Source organism: Tasmannia lanceolata, unplaced genomic scaffold (genome assembly GCF_043159265.1).
Source record: "Tasmannia lanceolata isolate RefF3 unplaced genomic scaffold, GAP_Taslan_0.1 ptg000018l, whole genome shotgun sequence".
Taxonomy (NCBI): Eukaryota; Viridiplantae; Streptophyta; class Magnoliopsida; order Canellales; family Winteraceae; genus Tasmannia; species Tasmannia lanceolata.
Genome location: NW_027518695.1, coordinates 31,150,515 through 31,171,955, shown reverse-complemented (window position 1 = coordinate 31,171,955; position 21,441 = coordinate 31,150,515). Strand labels below are relative to the sequence as shown.

At 37.6% G+C, this 21,441-nt stretch overlaps 2 protein-coding genes across 2 annotated transcripts in view; one reads left to right on the top strand and one right to left on the bottom strand.

Moving 5' to 3' along the window:
• Positions 1-1,595: 1,595 nt before the first annotated feature.
• LOC143849314 (putative beta-D-xylosidase 6) lies at positions 1,596-6,746 on the top strand. The gene is made up of 6 exons (XM_077358300.1): positions 1,596-2,413; positions 3,407-3,573; positions 3,705-3,802; positions 4,440-4,790; positions 4,876-5,292; positions 5,981-6,746. Exons 1-6 carry the CDS (start codon positions 1,682-1,684, stop codon positions 6,577-6,579), a joined length of 2,364 nt encoding a protein of 787 aa, XP_077214415.1. The 5' UTR covers positions 1,596-1,681; the 3' UTR covers positions 6,580-6,746.
• A 2,357-nt stretch (positions 6,747-9,103) lies between these two features.
• Positions 9,104-21,441, bottom strand: part of LOC143849315 (oxidoreductase, zinc-binding dehydrogenase family protein) — a 62,364-nt gene continuing 50,026 nt past the window's right edge. Inside the window, exons 9-12 of the mRNA XM_077358301.1 lie at positions 20,237-20,382; positions 10,072-10,168; positions 9,704-9,973; positions 9,104-9,403 (exon numbers count right to left, since the gene is read on the bottom strand). Of these exons, the coding sequence (XP_077214416.1) occupies positions 9,386-9,403; positions 9,704-9,973; positions 10,072-10,168; positions 20,237-20,382 (531 nt within the window). The 3' untranslated portion in view covers positions 9,104-9,385. The remainder of the gene's footprint in view (positions 9,404-9,703; positions 9,974-10,071; positions 10,169-20,236; positions 20,383-21,441) is intronic.

Below are 21,441 nucleotides of genomic sequence, written 5' to 3'. Positions count from 1 at the left end.
AGAAAAAATAGAAAAAAATCCCTCTTTAGACCTTTTTAGAGAGAAAATAGAAAACAATTCCCAAATTTTAATTTTTATGCGTTTTTGAATAATGATGCCACATAAATCTAGAGCAAGATGGGGAGGCTTTCCATGTCAGCGTGAACAGTGAAACCCCCATCATGCTATATTATAATAGATTATATGATGGGAAAACGGTTTCTACACACTAGTGTAGATATGTTATCTACACACTAGCTTAAAATACAGTGGGGCCCACATTGTTTGGGTGATCCAAAGCATTCATTTGATGGGCCCTCACATAGATAGGGTGTGCCCAAAAAATCAGCTTCATAGGATCATCCTAACCCTTAGAACCGTGGAGGCAAAAAATGGACAAATTTGTGAAGGTTTATACACATCCATTTTACATCCACAAATCGTAGGGTTGAGATGATCCTATGGAGCTGATTTTTTGTGGACACCCTATCTATGTGAGGGCCAATCAAATGAATGGTTTGGATCACCCAAACAATATGGCCTCTACTGTATTTTAAGCTAGTGTGTAGATAACTTATCTACACTTGTGTGTAGAACTGTTTTCTCTTATATGATATTACTAGTTGCAGTCCCATGCGATGCATGGGGCGAAGAAAAAATTATGATCTTACGGATTTGTACAAATCAATTTAGAAAAGTTCCTATTTTTATGGGATTCTTTATTGGGAAACTTTATTGCGTTAAATGCGTATTTTGCAATTTAGATGAAATCAATTTAGAAAAGTTCCTTTTTTTGGGACTCTTTATTGTAAAACTTTATTGCGTTAAATGTTTATTGGAAAAAGATACTTTATTAAGGTTACGTTTGATAGAGGAATACGTGGTGATAGAGGAATACGTGCGAAACGGTGTGCAACATCCCCTTAAAGCGTTTTTAAATTTCGGAATGCAACGGGAGTGCCACGTGGCGCCACCCCAGCTTACCACATTCAGCTTATATATATATATATATATATATATATATATATATATATATATATATATGATATCAAAAGGGAAATGTTATCAGCACTACTGTATTTTGATGAGAGCACTCCTCACTTTATTATAAGTACGGTATGGCCCACATCCTAAATAGGTTGTGCCCCAAAAATTATTTACATAGGTTGATCCTAACCCTCCGATCTATAGAGGGTTAGGATCAACCTATGAAAATGAATTTTGGGGCACAACCTATTTAGGTTGTGGCCCATCTAATGGACGGTTTGGATCATCCTATGGTGCGGGCCATACCGTACTTTTAATAAAGTGAGGAGTGCCCTCATCAAAATAGGATGAAGTTGTAAATTGTAATCCAGCTGTTAATTTGGGTGGCAATAATAACCCAAACTTGGAATTAATGTCATTTTTTAAATTAACAAGATGTTCATACACATCCATCCAACTGGCTGAGTCTTTATATGGTATGATTGGTGTCCCTGTTATCTTCAATCATAAAAACAAAGAAAAAAAAACCCATGTGGTTAATCATTACTGGCTAATCCTCCTCTGCCATGACATCATCATGATTATCACCATGCACAGGTCAACTACAGAAAAGAAAACAAAAAAGGAAAGGAAAATCCCCTTCTATATAGGGAAGTAATACAAAAAACTAGAGCCCTTTTGCCTTCAACTAAATTTCAGACAGTCAAATCTCGAGATGTCCCAATGGATATCAACTCTCCTCAAAATCCTTACAATCTTTTTCTCAATCTCCCAACCAATCACAACACATGCACAACCCAAATTCCCATGCAAACCCCCACACAACACCTACCCATTCTGCAACACCTCCCTCTCAATCCCAAATAGAGCCCAATCTCTCATCTCCCTTCTCACTCTCCAAGAAAAAATACAACAACTCTCCAATGGTGTAAATCCCATACCAAGACTCAGCTTACCAGCCTACCAATGGTGGTCTGAATCACTTCATGGAATTGCCACAAATGGCCCTGGTGTCCTCTTCAATGGCACCATCAAATCTGCAACAAGTTTCCCCCAAGTCCTCCTCACCGCGGCGTCTTTTAACAGAACTCTTTGGTTTTCTATTGCCAAGGCAATTGGAATTGAAGCAAGGGCTATGTACAATGTGGGTCAGGCTGGCCTGACCTTTTGGGCACCTAATATCAATATTTTTAGGGACCCCAGATGGGGAAGGGGCCAAGAAACACCTGGCGAAGATCCCATGGTTACCGCAGCTTATGCGGTTGAGTATGTAAAGGGTTTTCAGGGGCAGTTTGGGAGTGAAGGTGATGGAGGGTTTAGTGAAAAGAGGGTTTTGGAGGGGTCAGAGAATGGAGAGGGATTAATGCTCTCTGCTTGTTGCAAGCATTTCACTGCTTATGATTTGGAGAAATGGGGTAATTTCAGTAGATATACTTTTAATGCTAAGGTAAGCTTTTTGTTTCTCAGTTCCTTTTTTCTTTTCTTTTTTTTGTATATTGGGATGTTTCAGACCTTAATTTTAGGCTACTGATATTGGAACTCTAATAACCGTTAACAGCTGTTTAAATAATAAAAAGCAAGCTGAGTTAGTGCAATTATAAAAACATTTTTAGGCTACTGATATTGGCACACCCATGTTTTGATAATTGCACTAACTAAGCTTGCTTTTTATTATTTAAACAGCTGTTAAAGGTTATTAGAGTTCCCAAAAAGCTTTCAAAATTCAATTAAAAAGAAAAGAGTAGCTGAGTTTATGCAATTATTAAAACATGGTAGTGCCAATATCAGTAGGCTAATTTTATTACTGCTATTTTAATAGGATGACTGTGGTGGAACAGTTAGGTATTGAGGTTTCTGATTATTTTTATATTCAGAATGGACTGATTAAGGTTGATTTTTTATGAGATACTCTATGAGGTTGATACTAATTGATCAAACTCATTCATGTGCTGACTTGAGGAGACCCCATCGGTTGTTTTAAGGAATGAGATTCTTGGGTTACTGGTTTTTTTTATCACTGTCCAACATCTATTTGATTGCAAGTTAATTTTGTGGTATTTTTGAGTTTATATGTTTATATATGTTGATGTTAATCATAAACTGTTAATTCAACCGACCTGAAACAGAACTCACTGAGATGTAGAAAGTGCTCCTGTATTGGTTGATAGAATCGGAAATTCTAATTTATTCATTCAATCTGCCAATAACTAAAAGCTCATCTCCCTGTCTCGTTGTAGCTTCTATGTAGCTTTGTAAATTTTTATATCTTATTATTATCTATTAAATAATCACCTGGTTCTATCAGACACATTCTGTATATAACCAGATTTTTCTCAACTCCTATAGGCTCACATCTTATACAAATCCCTAGAACAGTAGGTGAAACAAACTTTGAGTTATGCTATCTGGGCTACTCTTATGATGTGTATCACTGTTACAGGTATCAAAGCAAGATTTCGAGGACACTTATCAGCCACCATTTCAAAGTTGTATTGAAGAAGGTAAGGCTAGCTGTTTGATGTGCTCCTACAATCAGGTGAATGGGGTTCCAGCATGTGCACGACATGATCTTTTACAGAAAGTTCGAGATGAGTGGGGATTCAAAGGGTAAGTTATGGGCTGTTATGGAGTTAACCAGAGTTCGTCTTTTGACAGTAAGCAAAATGTTTATATGTTGCTTTATATTGGATGCCAAGATCATGGTAGAATTGTATGTGATTTCTTGAAGGCTAATGCAGATACATTACCTCTGATTGCGATGCCGTTGCTATAATATATGACTATCAAAATTATGCTCTAACTCCTGAAGATGCAGTTGCAGATGTGCTGAAAGCAGGTTGACATCATCACAAATATCTCCAATATTTTCAAAATGTAGTGATTTTATCATGATATTTTGATAAAACGACAAAATCCCAAGAATTTAAGAAGGGAAATGATTTCAGCACAACCATGTCTTGATACATGCGTGCTCTAGCTTGTCGTCTAGTATTTAATTGGCTTGTAAGTGCTTTTTGGGAATTATAATAACCTTTTTACGGCTCTTTAAATACTAAAAGACAAGCTATGTGTGCGCATGTATCAAAACATGTTTGTGTTAAAATCATTCCATTTTTTTATGGAAACAACCAATTGCTCAAAAAAGCTTAAGCTCTTAGAGTTGGTGTATACTTCAACACTCCACCTCTCGTGGGGCCCTTATTTTTTGGGCTGGCCGTACATGTGGCACATGTGGCCTGCTCTTTTGGGTTGGCTGTACACGTGGATTATTAATATCAAGGAGTTGTTGGGTTTTGAACGCAGGACCTTTCGTGAGGCAATAGCTCTGATACCATGTGAAACAACCAATTGCTCCAAAAGCTTAAGCTGTTAGAGTTGGTGTTATTTAACCATTTATACTTCAACATGACTGTCCCAATTAATGCCCATAATGTTTTTCTGAAATTCGAATTATATATCATCCTTATGAGCAGGAATGGATATCAACTGTGGAACATATTTGCTTCTACACACCGAGTCAGCTGTTAAACAAGGAAAGGTCCAGCAAAAGGACATTGATCTAGCACTTTTCAATCTATTTTCAGTTCAACTACGACTTGGGCTTTTTGATGGAGACCCAGAAAAGCAACAGTTTGGAAAATTGGGACCTCGGGATGTATGTACTAATGAACACAGGAATCTGGCACTCGAAGCAGCGAGGCAGGGTATTGTACTTTTGAAGAATGAAAACAAGTTTTTGCCACTTAATAAGAAAAGGGTTGCCTCATTAGCCATCATCGGACCAGCCGCAAATGATACAAGCAAATTGGGTGGTGGCTACACAGGTTTGCTAAGCATATAACGTGTTCCCGTCGAATCTATCGTGACTTTTTCTTTCATGCTTATGTGATCTGGTTTCGAATTATGTAGGTATTCCTTGCAATCCGAAGAGTCTTTTGGAGGGACATCGGGATTACATAAGAGACACTTCATTTGCTACTGGTTGCCTTAATGTATCATGTGATTCTAAAGATGGGTTTAAAGAGGCTATTCATGTTGCCAAAGAGGCCGATGTGATTGTGGTAGTTATGGGGCTAGATCTTTCACAAGAAACTGAAGACCACGACCGGGTGAGCCTAATGTTGCCTGGTAAACAGATGGATCTTGTAAATGCTATTGCCCATGAAAGTAAGCTACCATTGATATTGATAATTATGGGTGGTGGGCCTCTCGATGTTTCTTTCGCTAAAGAAGACCCACGAATTGCTAGCATTCTCTGGGTTGGGTATCCAGGGGAAGCTGGTGGACAAGCAGTTGCAGATGTCATCTTTGGAAAATTCAATCCAGGTTAGTAATCTGCATCATTTTTAAAGATTGTATACCTCTGAAACAACCAATTACTCCAAAAGCTTAAGCTGTTAGAGTTGGTGTTATTTAATCAATTTATACTTCAACACTCCCCCTCACGTGTGGCCCCTCTTTTTCTTGGTTAGCCGTGTGAAACAACCAATTCTCCAAATGTTTAAGCTGCTCAAGAGGGCGTTATTTAATCTTTTACACTTTAACACTCCCCCTCACGTGTGGCCCCTCTTTTTTAGGGTTGGCCTACACGCGGCACATGTGGCCCCTCTTTTGGGTTGGCCATTACATGTGGATTTTTAATATCAAGGAGTTTTGAACCCAGAGCAATTACCATGTGAAACAACCAATTACTCGAGTTTTGAACCCAGAGCAATTACCATGTGAAACAACCAATTACTCCAAAAGCTTAAGCTGTTGGAGAAAGCGTTATTTAATCTTTTATACTCAGTCCGTACATGTTGTCCCTCTTTTGGGTCGGTCATAATATCAAGTAGTTTTTGGGTTTGGAACCGAGGACCTGCTGTGAGGCAATAGCTCTGACACCATGTGAAACAAGTCACACAACCAATTACTCCAAAAGCTTCAGCTATTAGAGTAGGTATTATTTAATCAATTTATAGTTTAACAAAACCTGTGTTGAAAGACATTTGATGTTAATCTTGAAGTGAAACAGGTGGGCGGCTTCCTGTGACTTGGTATCCTGAGTCCTTCACTAGTGTCCCCATGAATGATATGAACATGCGGGCTGACCCTTCACGCAATTACCCAGGAAGAACATACCGATTCTATACAGGAGAAGTGGTTTACGAATTCGGACATGGCTTGAGCTATTCAAGCTATGCTTACAAATTCTTTGCAGTTCCTGACAGAATTAGTTTATCTGGGTCTTTCATTAAGACTGATCTTTATAAGAAATCTTTATATGAAAGAAAATATGGCCTCAACTATGTTTACATTAACGAGGTGGCATCCTGCGACGCATTGAGGTTTTATGTACATATCTCTGTGCTCAACAATGGTGACATGGATGGGAGCCATATTGTTATGTTGTACTCAAGAGAAGAGAATAAGTTCAGAGGCGTGCCACAGAAAAAGTTGGTTGGATTCACGCGCGTGCATACAGAGTCTTATAAAGCTACTGAAGCTAGCATTTTAATAGATCCATGCAAGCATCTTAGCACTGTGAATGAACGCGGGATAAGGATACTGTCTCTGGGATATCATGTTCTAATGTTGGAAGGTGTAGAGCATCCCATTCTTGTCAAAACTTGAGAGGTTAATTTATAATTTTTTGTCCCATTCATTGCTGTCAAATGAAATGTGGCATTAAATTTTTATTGAGACAGACTTTGGTTGGAATTTTTTCAGTGTTTCAAAAGTAGAATAATCATGTGGGGTGCAATTTATAAAATTCATTTAAGTCGTCGACCATGCTTGAAGCTCATTTTACTCTTCCTCAACAGGAAAGATCATATTTGTTTTCCATTTGTGCTTTTTTTAGGCTGACCCAGAACAAAAATGTGAAAATATCTGCAATTCATGACGATCATATGCATATAAACAGAATTATGTGATTTATATGTTTCTATTTTTCATTCGTCACTGGGCAACATGAAATTTCTTTTTTACGCGGAAGATGCTAATGTTTTCCTCAATTTAAGGTTGTTAACTGCGCACCAAAATCTCATTGGGTCTGTTCTCCATGGGGAAAGCAAGTTGGGCAATTTTTTAGCCTCTGATGGGCTTGATATTCTCGGATTACCTTGAGAAAGGTCCCAATGAGTATGCTACACAATAAAAGGCAGCCAATCCCACAGCTTTATTCGAGAGCACAGGAGCAACCTATGTAAGGATTTCTATTCCCATGGAGCACACTCCATTAAGAAAAGTGGAGCTGAGAGAACAGGTCCTGTTTTTTTAATTGATTTTAAAATGTATAATGATGAACCTTTTAATTGATTTTAAAATATATAATGATGAACCGAATGGTGTCCTTGCAAAAACACATCTACAAGGGCGGCCCCAATTGACAAATCTCTTATTAGTTTTTATTTTTCTGCACCATTATAATACTTCTATGTGCCCTTAAAAATGCACATTATTTAGCTGGTTTTTGCAAGGGCGCCCTTCAGTTTACCATTCCTCTCATTTTAAAATATAATATTGAATGTTTAAAAAGCACTCCAACTTGAAATTGTTGTTACTGTTAGAGTATGCTTATAGTGTAGGGGCATTTAAGTCCACATTTTTGTAAATAAATACCAAAATGTGAGCGAGCATGGGTGATCTCTCTTCATACAGTTCTCTCCTCTCTTTCTTCCTACCTTTTCCTGTTTCTTTTGCTTTGTTTAGTCTCCTAATACACAACCATTAACATTGTATCAACAATTCTCTCCTCTCTTTTACCTCCTTTTTTCCTATTTATCTTTCCTTTGTTTAGAGTGCTAATACACAACCATTAACACTGTATCAGAGCAATGGATTTTTTTTGCCTCTCTCTCTCTCTCTCTCTCTCTCTCTCTCTCTCTGATTGCTTGAACAAAACTTAGTATTTAATCACTTCTTTGTGCTGATCGCCGCTTAAGTCCTGCCGCTTAAGTCATGGTTCAAGTCCTTGTGCTCCAAGTACAAGTATTTCATTCAAATCACAATTTGTGGTGTGTAGAGTCTTCGAAATGGATCAAATACCTTCTCTTGTCGTTGAAATATAAGGAAGCCTTGTACTTCGAAATGGACAGTTGTTATCGCATTCTTCAAAGGAGGTACGTTGTCTAGACCTTATTTGCTTGATTCCAAATGTGCAGAATCCTAAAACCCTCATATTCCCATCCTACTAGCTTAATAGTAAATCGGCTTGCCACTATTCTTCCAAAAAATCATATTCTTGTAATAAGGGTTCCTTTGTTAAAGGAAGACAAATTATTTAAAATATATCTATATCCCAGAAAATTATTCAAGCACTTTACAAAAAAGGTTCGAGGTGGAAATGTGATACTTAAGCTGGATATGGCCAATTCATATGATAGAATTAATTGGGATTTCACCATGAAATTGTTGGTAAAATTTTGTTTTAATAATACCTGGAATAACATGACAAAGAGAATGATAGATAATTGTTGGTTCTTTGTGTTGATTAATGGGAAGCCTACGGGGTTCTTTAAAACAACTAGAGGCATCGAGCGTGGCGAATGAGGCTTCCGATTTGCCCATACTTTTTCATTATGGCAGAAGAAGTATTGAGGAGCGACCTTAAACTTGCTTTAATTTTAATTTTTATTTTTATTTTTATGGTGGAAAAGCTTGCTATTACTACTTACAGAGAGACTTCAAAACTCTATCCCATTTTCTAATTGCAAATGACACTATAATCTTTTCTAAGGAAACTAGAAGATGCTTTATTAATATAATACAGTTCTTTAAAGAAGTATGAAAGGGCTTCTGGTAAGCTTATCAATAAGAATAAGTGCGGATTTGCCTGTGGGTTTAACTTATCCATGGTATGGAAGAACATCATTAAATCAGTTATTGGTTTGAATTGGCTCCAACTTTCTATCCAAATCCATTCTAATAATTTTCGATCAGATCCTCAAATAATCTGTTCCTTGAATTATAAGGAGTTGCGTGATTTGATGATGAAGAGTTTTAGGGGCTGTTTGGGTACCTGGATTTTAGAATCCAGGTTTTAGTTTGAAAGCCATGGCAGTCCTCCACTCTCCTAGTTTTGCTTCTCGTCGGACTAACACAAATATTTGTGATTTTACGGATATTTTCATTTTTTTCGTTTCAACGCAGAGTATTGCAAAAATATGCTCATAATATATTTTTAAATAAAACATTTTTCCAGTTTCTTCCTGATATGAACCAAAAAATAAAAAAATAAAATCATCTGAGATGGAGCCTTCCATGGAGAAACTCCTGAGACAAATATTTGTGGCTGCCTGAGAGAAACAGAGCAGGCAATTCCCTTCCATGCTTTTGTATTACATAGAGAAAGTTTGTCCTCGTTCACTTTGAAAGAATTTATCCCACATATCAACCAATGGTTAGGATCACTTGGTACGTGTGCGACCAGTATTCCCTATGGTCTCATCATGATCTGCCAAATCATGCACATAGTTCAGTTTGGAAAAGATGGTGTTCGACCATTTAAAACAGTTTTCAAGTAGGGATGCAACTTGGGTCGATTTTTGGGAATTCGGGTTGAGATTTTACCTTAAATCATGTCAGTTTTCGGTTGATTCCAATTCATTTTTTACCAAAAACTCAACCCGACCCGACCCAAGTTGCACCCCTATTTTCAAGTATTTAGAAAGATTCATCACAAGCCATGTTAGTATCAGAATGGAAATGGAAGGTGTGCCTAATGAGCTATGCTTACAGGGCCGAGAAAAATTACCACTAAGCCAATCAGGATTGATAGTAAGAGGATGGCAAGAGCAGTAACAATGTTGAGATTGCTGTACTTGGATTTTGCGGCGCCTACTCTTGTTGAACCTTTGTCGCTCTTCCTTGCGGAGTGATGAGATTCGGGTGCTGAATTACCACGAATGGCATCCCAGAATGATTTTGCTGTCAATGGGGAGGCTCCTGTTTCTACTTCTAAGATTGCTGACACATCTTGTGGAACCACCATGGACATCATCTCTTTACAATGATCTTTAACTTCCTGGAAAGCAAGAAAATATTGTCAAAAATAAATATGAATGCGCTTGTAGAAGGAAAACCAGATAGGATTACAATGATTTAGTTGAAAGACCTACAAACCTCAAATGTCTCTGATGGCTGTAGATAATCACAAATGAAGACATCGGCCAACCAAGGAACAAGAACTCTTCTTGGAAAGGAAAGACTGCATCTTTTTCTGTTATCAGAAGCATGAAAAAATACAAGAGTTTGGAAGTCACCCGGGGCATACATTATTACTATACATTATTACTATGTATCAGTAATAGCAGTCAGTAATATGCACCTATGCATTATGCCATGAAAAATGTATGGCAATCGATAAAAATAGTTTTTGAAACTCAAAAAATTCAGTTCATAACTAAAACATTTCAGTGTAGGGTACTGTAATGAATGGAGTTCCCAGTCAAAGATGGTAATTAACAATATAACATGCTTGACTATAAGTGCACCTTCTTTGGTGCATTTAAGTTCACAACGCAGCTCCAAGCTATGGTACATAGCATGCATATGCTACCTCCACACATCCAATGTATATTATAAAACCACAAGTCGAGTATAAGGAAATATCCTTGGAAGGCAAAACATAAGTAATTACGTTCCATATTAGATACATAGAAACAATGATCATCTGAAAATAAATATTGTGCATCCAAAAGCAATGCTTTCAGAATATTGCCAAACAATAATATTACAGGACTCTAACATAGTACTCATATTAACTGCATCTACAAGCCGCCAACTATCTTATTGCTTGAATCAAGCTTGGCCGTTAGGCGCTCGTACCTAGAGGTAGAGACAGACGGAGGTAGATGACAGGGCTAGAGTGCACAGGGATCTGGTGCACAACTTCTCATAGCGGGGACGCGGTGTCCGCACTGTAATGCTATCCGTGATAAAAACAGTTTTAACCTAGAGTTGGAAAGCTTACAAGCATACAAAACTACGATACTTCACAGAATTGAAGCCATACAGCAACAGCTTTAGCCTAGATAGAATATCTCCTCATCCTTATGATAACATACTGTGCTATCAATAATAAAAACAAAACATTACCCTTTGTTTGGATGCCAATTGAAAGGGAGCCTTGAGCAATCCCCAAGCAAAAAAAATGCACTTTTTGGTGTTTGTTTGCCAATTTAACATCACACTCCATGGAGACTACCAGACAAGAATGATAGCTAATTATTGCTTTTCTGTTGACGTGACACCCATGAGCTCTCCTTTTACCCTCCATGCCTCATTCCTCCAAAATGGTGGAATTCTTCAAGTAGAATTTTGCTTTTTCTCCTTTTCTCTCTTTCTCTCTCTTCCCTCTCTCTCTTCTCTTTCTATATATTGGTAATGACACCCCCTACCATTACTTATACTAGATTGGCAACCAAACACTACTTATCACTATTCTACCAGGTAAATCCTAGGTAGACCAAACATTACAAAAGTTTCTCTCCTCCCTATTGACTACTTCTACCACTAATCTGCACGGTAACCATCTGCATCCAAACAGAGCCAAAGGGTTGAAAGTTTAAACCTCTCTTAAAGAATTTTGGTGGCCTCAATTTCAGTGGAAATCCTGTAAAATTATGGAAATGTATGGGACCTCAGACTTACGACAATCCCTGATTTAAAAGAACGTCAGATTTTGGATTGACTTCTTCGGCAGAAACAACCCTGAAAATTGAGAGTTACGATAAATGTTGAGAAAATTGAAGCTCGAGTGTCCGAAAAGAAGTCTCATGCAATGCATGCCTCAGCTAATGAACAGGAAGTCCCAGCAAGCAGTCTAAAATTTCAAGGATGAAAATTTTTCAGATCCCTCTGAAAATTTCCAGCAAACAAAGTTCCAGCCCATGAAAATCGCAGCTCGTAAATATTATCGGGCGCCAGCATATGAAGAAGGTGGGTAACAAGTGCAATAACTGGAGGAATAACACCAAATCTGAACATAAAGCATCAAAATTAGCCAAAGAGTGTGCCCTTTCATTTCCTTCACGGTGAATACGAGAGAAAAGGCACTCGAACTGCACCAATATGCCTTTTCTCTCCCTGAAGTAACATTCAAATCTCCACAGATGCGTGGATTTTAGCCATCTAATAGTGACGAGGGAGTCACCTTAAACCCAGATATAGGTCGAGCATAACAGGGGCAAGCTTAACCCTACTCCACATTGCCTTATCTTTTGCCTCAGCTGTATAAAATCACCATAGCCACTCGAAGCACCTCCGTCAAAAACTTCTAAATTAGACAAGCACGCTTTATTCGAACTTATATACAACATAATTAGCTTCAAAAATCACAGCTCGTAGAAATCCACGGGCACCAACAGATGAAGGCGGCGGAGAAAAACTGCATAAACCAGAGAGGAATACCAGTATGGATATTAAAATTAAGTTCTGCAAAAGTCAGGAAAGTAACAAAACACACAAACTGAAAAATCCGTGGCACGGATATTTCAAATGACCCTTATTTATATACATACCCAGCCCCCCTTATCCCACCACAAAAACAACACTCAAAAGAAACAAAGAGGAATACAAATTGCGCATCTTGTGCCACACCATCAAATTTGAACACGAAACACCGAAATTGGCTAAAGAATGAGTGCTTTCATTTCCTTCCCGATAAATATGAGAGCAAAGGCATTTGAACTGCCACCAATATGCAAGAGTTCCTTACAGAAGGGAAATAAAAAGATTACAGAGAAACCAGGACAGCAAAGCAAGCACACTCAAAAGAATACTGCAATCCCAATAAATTTCAAAAGAAACAAAAAGGAATACGAATATCATCTTGTACCAGACCACCAAATCTGAAAATGAAAACCCAACATTGGAAAAAGAGTGAGCTCTTTCATTCCCTTGACGATGAATATGACATAAGAGGCACTCGAATTGCACCAATATGCTTTCTAGAAGTAAAATTTGAATCTCCTCAAAGGTGTGGATTCATCTTTTAGTAATCCAATAGTGTGGATAGAATCGCCTTCAACCCAAATTTTGGTCAACCATAACTATAGGTCAGCTACATCACTATCATTATTGGGGCCCGCATAAACTAAAATAATTTTCATTAGACTTAGAGAAGCATCCTCAAAACTCATTGAATGGAAAATAAAATTGTCAATGTTGGAAACTTTGCTGCGATCATCAAAGTTGAGTTTCAGCCACCTAGGGGCAAGAGCTGACCACTCATTGGGAGATCTAACATGAGAGACTCATAAGAATAGATATCCAGTCTATTTTCTATTTTCAGTTTTAACTTTTTAATACTTAATGTTTTCAACAAATTTAATTAGTTTTTAAGTAATAGTTGTTGATGATACTATTTTCACAATGCCATTCGGAAAAAAAAAGATCATATTTTTTTGACAAAAGGATTTTAGTTTTGCTATTTTAATGGTAAGTCAGAAATTTATCAAACTAAAAGACACAAACTCAAATATTGAGGTCGTGATCATTTTTTTCAAAATCTTACGATTTACGATTCGATTTTACGATTCAAATCAAATCATATGCATAGCGATTTGAATCCAATGATTGAATCTTAATTTGCATAAATCTTACGATTTTCTATTGAATCTTACGATTCAATCCTAAATCGTACGATTATGCAATTTATCCAAATTAAGTTTTGTATAAAATAAAATAGGATCTTCTTTCGAAAGACCTCATTTCGTTTTTACGTAATCGTACTTACATCCATGGTTTAAAACTTCGTCCGAAATCCGAAATTTCAGACCAAATTCCAGATTTCGGTTTGGACCGAAACCAAAATTTGGTGAAATCACAAATATCGCAAAATTCCAAATTTTGGCTGAAATTCCAGTAATTTCAGCTGAAATTTCGGTTCAAAATTTCGATAAATTGGGTTTTTTAAATAAAAAAATTAATATGATTCCAAAATTTCGGTAATTTCGGCCAAAATTTCGGAATCAATAAAATAAGCCTTTTTTAAATTTCGGCGAAATCCCAAAATTTCGGTGTCGGTGAGTGCCAAAATGCATACTGAAACCGAAATTTAAAACCATGCTTACATCGAGGTGGGAGACGACTATAACGAGGACAACACCAACGACTTCAGTCTTTTATGATTGATATTTGTCATTTGATGCTTGAGGCTTTGAGAATTAATATGATCTTGTGTCCTTTTTATTTTTAAGATTATTATCCAATATGCATTGTTTTGGATGAGAAATAGATGATTAATATGTGTCACGTTTGTTAGCAAACAATTCGTATTACGATAATGAATGGCTAATCATGGTAGTTTCTATTTGAATTAATGGGTTTAGATGAAAATGAATATTTGGCTATTTTTTATTTTTTTATTTTTTATAATTTTTAATCATATATATATATATATGAGAAAACGGTTCCTACACATATGTGTAGATAAGTTATCTACACACTAGCTTAAAATACAGTGGGGGCCACATTATTTGGGTGATCCAAACCATTCATTTTTAAGGCCCTCACATAGATAGGGTGTCCATAAAAAATCAGATCCATACGATCATCCTAACCATTCTAATTGTGGAAGCAAAAAATGGACTAATTTGTGAAGGTTTAAAGACATCCATTTTACCTCCACAAATCATAGGGTTGGGATGATCCTATGGATCTGATTTTTTGTAGACACCCTATCTATGTGAGGGCCTTTAAAATGGATGGCTTGGATCACCCAAACAATGTGGGCCCCCACTGTATTTTAAGCTAGTGTGTAGAGAACTCTCTACACATATGTGTAGGAACCGTTTTCTCTCTCTCTCTCTCTCTCTCTCTCTCTCTCTCTCTCTCTATATATATATATATATATATATATATATATATATATATATATATATATATTATCTGAATAAATCTTACGATTTACGATACGATTCAACCCCTACTAAGATTTACGATTCGATCCCGATTTTCAAAACCTTGCTTGTGACAACCCAAGACTTCTGGGTTGTGTGTGACCACCAATGAAGCACGGATACGGGTACGGGGTGCGGGTACGACACGATACGGGTACGTGGATACGTGATTTTAAAAAAAAAAGGATACGGGTACGTTGGGGGTACGCTGAATATAATATATTTTTATATTTTATTATATATTTATAAAAATAAAAAAATTAAATATTTTGTTAAAGAATTGAAACAATTTAATTGGAGAACAATCAAATAACAATAGCATCATCAAAATCTAATATTACTTCTAAGTTGTTAGGTTTTTAGTTACGGGATATATATATTATAGATATTTTGATATATTCAACCCCCCTTTTGTTAATTGGGACAGCCCCTCTATTATATAACTGTAATTTTTTATTTAATTTGAACCGGGTGCGCACCCAATATGTACACAAATCCGAGTGCGTACCCGGTACGCACCCAAAGAGTACCCAAGAGCACCCGCACCCGATACGCACCCGACACGGGTACGTGGGCCTCCGGAGAGTACCCGTGCTTCTTAGGTGACCACTCTAGATTTCTTTAAAGGTTGGAAAGAAATCATAGAAGCAAGAAGTTTGAAAGAGAGGAAAAAGATTCGTTAACTATGATGGGAGCTCTTTGTGAATGTGGGCCCGACGAGCATTGCGGAGCATATAGAGATGAAGGGGTGATATTCTATGGCTTACTTAAGTCTGATAAGCAAGACTGACTCCCGAAACGAGATTAGAGCCTTACTAAAGGGGATCGGACTTTTCAAGTAGCTAGGTGGAAAGAGATTGTAGGAAGGCACTCGGTTGAGATTGTAGGAAGGCACTCGGTTGGGCCACAAGACAATTTTCTCCTTGAATGAACATTCTTTTTCATGTTCCTAGGATAGCTAATGATTAGTTTTGATTGTGGGACAAGCTTTGTCATTGTGTATCCTTTTTGTTTATTAAATAATGCTATTTTTTCATAAAACAATGAAAAAAAATGTGTGCAATTTCATTGGCACCCCTTTGAATACGTCTGAAGGGAGGAGAAACATCTTTTAAAGTTCGACAAGCCAACAAATTCTAGATGCCAACAAAGTCACATTCGACAAGCCACCCTCCTCTCGCAAAAGACCTAGACAACTGCACATTAAAATAAAAAGGCAAGTTTTTTTAGCACAAAATTCCAGTTCTTTGGGGCCATTAATGTAGATAGGTCCATAGAAAACCTTACCAATCTCGAAAAAACGTGTGAAAATGTTGATATCAACCAGATCCTGTATACAAAATTCCATTCAAGTGTAACTTAAAAAAGCTAGGAGTAGGTGGAATCACACATTTCTCTGTTATAAATAAAAAGAAAGAGTAAAAGTAAGTCCTCTAGCAATATGGAATAAGATACTGCATATGGTAAAAATGTTGATATTGACCAGAGTCTATTAGAGATTCCATCTAAGTGTAACTTAAGAAAGTTAGGTGGAGGTGGGATCACATGTTTCTCTCATTAAAAAAAGAAAGAATAAAAGTCCCACTGTAATATGCAATAAGATACCACATATTCATTCACTTGCATTCATGGTTTTAAATTTCCACCGAAACCAACATGAAACAATCGAAATGTTTCCATTTCCATCCCCACCGAAACTGAAACTGAAACAACCGATATGCATAAACCCAAATCGTAAGGGTCATAGTGGTATAATTCATCAATATGCATTACATAATTATATTTATATGAATTGCATGCAAAATGGGGTGCACGTATTATGTATGTTAGAAATGGAGATTAGGGTTAGGGAGAGGAAGAAGAAGATGGGAAGCCTCCACTAGGGAGCTCCTCATGAATATGATGTATATATAGGCCTAAACAAGGGCACCAATGTACAATGACTACAATACCCCTAGCTACTACAAGCATAGTTGTAAATTTCGTTTCGGTGGCTATTTCGTTTTGGCCACTGAAACGAAATTTCGGAAAATTTCGGACAATTTTCGTTCGAAACTTTTTGGTAAATTTCGTCAAATTTCAGTCAATTAATTCCGGTCAATTTCGGTCCAATTTCGGCAGAAATGACGTTCCGGTTTTCGGCCGAAACCGAAACGTTTCGTCCATTTCGGACGAAACGAAACGAAATTTACAATTGTGACTACACGTAATGTCGAAACTACCCTAATACATTATTCAACACTCCCCCCTCAAGTTGGAGTGTATATGCTATGGAACTCCAGCTTGATAAAAAGAAAACTACAACAAACTAACTAAAATAACAAAAAGTACATAATCTCATATGCACATCCAGCTTGGTAGAACACTCCTCAAGCTGGTGTGGTGAATACATAAGGAAAGAATAACGAAAGAAAACGGCCACCGTGAAAGTATGGTCGTCGAGATCAGCTCCCCCTAAAGTAGCACTACGGCCAGAGTAGTCACAATCGGGGTTCACCTGAATAAGAACCCGGAAAATAAGTCTCGAACCACGAAGGATCGAACCGTGCACCTCGGCAAGGGAATAGCAATGATCCGTTGAGCAAAAATAGCACACCAACGGTGCGCACGTGAGCAACGACGAAGCACTACGAGCAGGAACACAAGCTAAGCAGCACCACGCCAATAGAAGATAACCACCGATGGGGAAACCATCGGAGACAAGGTCGAAGGGGGAAACCGTCGGCTGGAGAGAAGAAGAGATAGAAAAGAAAACCAACCAACGATGGAGAAGCCATCATCTGGTGACAAGGTCGACCACATGAACAACGTCGCCTGAAGATAAGAAGAAAATGAGGGAAAAGATAAACCAAAACCAACCAACGATGGGGACACCATCGTCTGGAGACTAGGTCGACGGCATAAACATCGTCGCCTGAAAAAAGCCGACCAACAATGGGGAAACCATCGCCCGAAAAAGAGAGGTCGACGGAAAAATACCGTCGCTTGTAAGAGAGCCGACCAACGATGGATATGTAAGCCATCGTCCAAAAAGGATAGAGAATATAACAAACCAACGATGGGGAAACCATCATTTGGAGACAAGGTCGATGGCATAAACATCATCGCCTAAAAAGGAGCCGACCAACGATGAGGACACCATCTCCCGGAAAAGAGAGGTCGACGGGGGAAAGGCTGTCGCCTGCAAGAGAGCCGACCAACGATGGATATGGAAGTCATCGCTCGGAAAAGAAGGGATAAGGCATAAAGTCGAGAAGACAAAGGTTGACTAGGGAGCACAACAACACTCCCCCTCGGCAAAAACTATATGAGCCCAGAGATGACAAGACAAGGAGGGCAATATCAAGACAAACTAAGAGAAAAGGCATAAAGACGAAAACAAGACATGAAAAACAAGAAAGACGATAATAATCACCAAGATGACGAACAAATAACATAAAGAGAAGACGATAACACTCTCCCACAAGAAAAGGTAACATAACAACATAGCAACACTCCCTCAAGAAGAAAGCATAACAACACTCCACCAAGAAAAAACACAAAGAAGTACATGAGAACATGAGAACAACATGACAACACTTACCCTCAAGCTGAAGGTCAAATACCTCCAACTTGCAACGAAAAGAAGACAATCAAGGCACCACACCTCTCTCGGACATTTCATCGAGCACTTGGTGTGCGCCTTGAAGAAGAACCCAAAGGCCATGAAAGCCAAGAAAGACAAAGAGAAAAACAAAGAGATGACAACAAGACAAGAACAGGGGAACCACAAGAAAACAATACAAGACAACATTTTTTGGTAAGTAGATCTACACATACAAAGGAATTGAAGTCAAACAATAGAGAGAAAAGAGAAAAAAAAAAAGATTTGGAGATGAGATTGGGTATATTGGGAGCCATTTTGCTTCCTCAAATGGGATGGTGGTGAAAAAGTAAAGTCCAGATGGGGATTTAGGATTGTGAGTTGAGAGAGTTTTGAGTGGAGAGCCAAAAGGGATTTTGGAAGAAGATTTCTTCCCAAATGAATTCAAAAGAGAAAGAAAGGAAAGATTTGGGGAGAACTCAAAAACAGAGAGAATGAGGGTTCATGGTAAAGGATTTTGGGGATTGGGAGTTGCGGAAAATTCTGAAGGAGAGGTTTGAGGGTTCACGGCAATGGAGTTTTTTTTTTTCTTTTTTTTTTTGTTGTGTTTATGGCAAATGGGAACCCAAAAATAGGGTACTGATTCTGCATATTAGAGAGAGAGAGAGAGAGAGAGAGAGAGAGAGAGAGAGTTGCGAGAAAGAAAATCTGACTGATTGTTTTTTCCATTTTTTCGAGCAAAGGTTTTGCACAAAGAGGGCAGGTATGAGAGAGAGAGAGAGAGGGGGGGGGAGAGATTTTAGGGATCTTGGGGAGAGAAAATAGGGAGAGTGAGAATAAGAGAGAGAAGGAAATACGGCAAACTCCATTCTGAGTTTGCGCAAAACACAAAAAAAGGAGAAAGAATAGAAGAAAATTTAGGGTTTTCACGAGGACAACAAAACTGTAAGGGAGAGAGAATCTAGGAGAGATTCTCAAGAGAGAGGGGCCGCATGAGAAGAGAAAAAAGGCGTGAGGTTAGGGTGAGGATGCGAAAGAGATAAAGAGAGAATAGCATGGAGGTGGATAGACTCTTCTTCTTTCTTTTTTCCCATGAATCTTTGCTCTGATACCACGTTAGAAATGGAGATTAAGGTTAGAGAGAGGAAGAAGAAGAGGAGTGAACAAGATGAGAAGTCTCCACTAGGGAGCTCCTCACGAATATGATGTATATATAAGCCCACACTAGGGCAGCAATGTACAATGGCTACAATACCCCTTAACTACTAATACATTATTCAACAATGTATAATTACTTATATGAATTACATGTGAAATTTGGTATATACTGCGTGATAGTGCATGTGAATAGGTGTTCGGTGTTTTTAAACGATTATGGATGATTGTCTTGCTTATGCGATGGTTTCTAAGTGTTAATTTGTGCTTGTTCTAGCATTTCCTGAAGTTTCATCTTTAAATTCTATCATTTGCATATGTTTCCATGATTTTATAGGATTTCAACCAAAATTTCCAATCGAAACCGAAACGTCTCCATTTCCGTGATTATCGAAATTGGAACCAAAACCGAAATTTAAACACTTTATTGCATTCCTGCTAGCACTACAAAAAGCTCTGGTGCCCATACGACTCAAATTTAAAAATAAAGCTTCAACATCTATCTTGTTAGAGAAAAATCTATGACCAACATTATGTTGCCAGAAAAGACTAATCAAAGATTAGGTGACAGAAGTTTGACCTTCAAAACGTTCTCAATTATTAAAGCATAAGCTCATGATATATCAATACCATATGATCAACCTACCTCGATTCATGTAAGATGAGTTGGGCAGGCTTTTCACTTTGTATTTCATTGCTGGCATCCTCACTATCAACAGTTGAGTCCACATCTCCTTCTGCCCCATCACATATGATATCTAACCTACTTCGTAAACTGGAGATGATATCCCCCTAAAAAAAATAAAGCGGAATAGGAATGCGTATTATGCCTAAAGCAATCAACATAAGCAATGATGGCATCTAGTAGAAAGCGGAAATGACAGGCATAGAAGATGGAACAATTTGCATAACATTACAAAAAGGAGACTTCAATATTGGAAACGAAAAACATTCTTCCTTGAAAATTTAGCTAGCATATATAACAGCAAAAAGGCATTGACGGCAATAAGATAAAAAATGTACTTACATTTATGCAATGCGAAAAACCCATGAAAAATATTCTTCCTTGAGAATTAAGCTAGCAGATATAAGAGCAAAAAGGCATTGAAGACAATAAGATAAAAAATTGTACTTACATTTATGCTATGCAAAAAACAAAATGAAAAGACTAAAAGAAGAGAAAAGCTGAATATAAATCTAATGGCCCAAGATGTCTCAATTTATTACTCGTTACATTGTTTTATGAAGCTCTGGGAACCATGCTCAGTGGAACTTGGGCTGATATTGTATGGGTTAGGAGAATGGTCGCGTGGTATGTTACTTCTCCAATACACAGTACAATGGGCAGTAGGCTTACTATGTCACTCTCATATATCTACTACTATGCATGTAGTAGTAGATATATTGATGCAAAAAAAATGTACTTACATTTATGCGATGCAAAAAAGAAATGAGAAGAATAAAAGAACACTAAAAGCTGAACATAAACCTAGCAGTCCAAGCTGTCTGAATTCATTAGTCTCGACACATAGTTTTATGCAGAAGCTTTGGGAACCATGTTATGTGGAATTTTGGCAGATATTGTAGGGGTTAGGAGAATGGTCGCACGATATGTTACTTCCCGATAAGCAGTACCGATGGGGCGTAGGCTTATTGAGTCACAATGATATATCTACTAGTATGCATGTAGGATTATGCAATTTTATCACATGCAAGTTGCAGTGGTAAGTTTGGCATCTTGCGGTAGTAAGTTTGGCATATTTTTCTTTTCAATTACAAAAAATAAGAATTAAAATTACTTCTTAATTTTTTTGACACAAGATTTTTAAGGAATTGTGGTACTGTGAATCC

Coding starts and splice junctions, on each gene's coding strand:
- LOC143849314 (XM_077358300.1), top strand. CDS start 1,682: ATGTCCCAATGGATATCAACTCTCCTCAAAATCCTTACAATCTTTTTC. Junction 3,574..3,704: donor GATGAGTGGGGATTCAAAGG/GTAAGTTATGGG, acceptor AGGCTAATGCAG/ATACATTACCTCTGATTGCG. Junction 5,293..5,980: donor CTTTGGAAAATTCAATCCAG/GTTAGTAATCTG, acceptor GAAGTGAAACAG/GTGGGCGGCTTCCTGTGACT.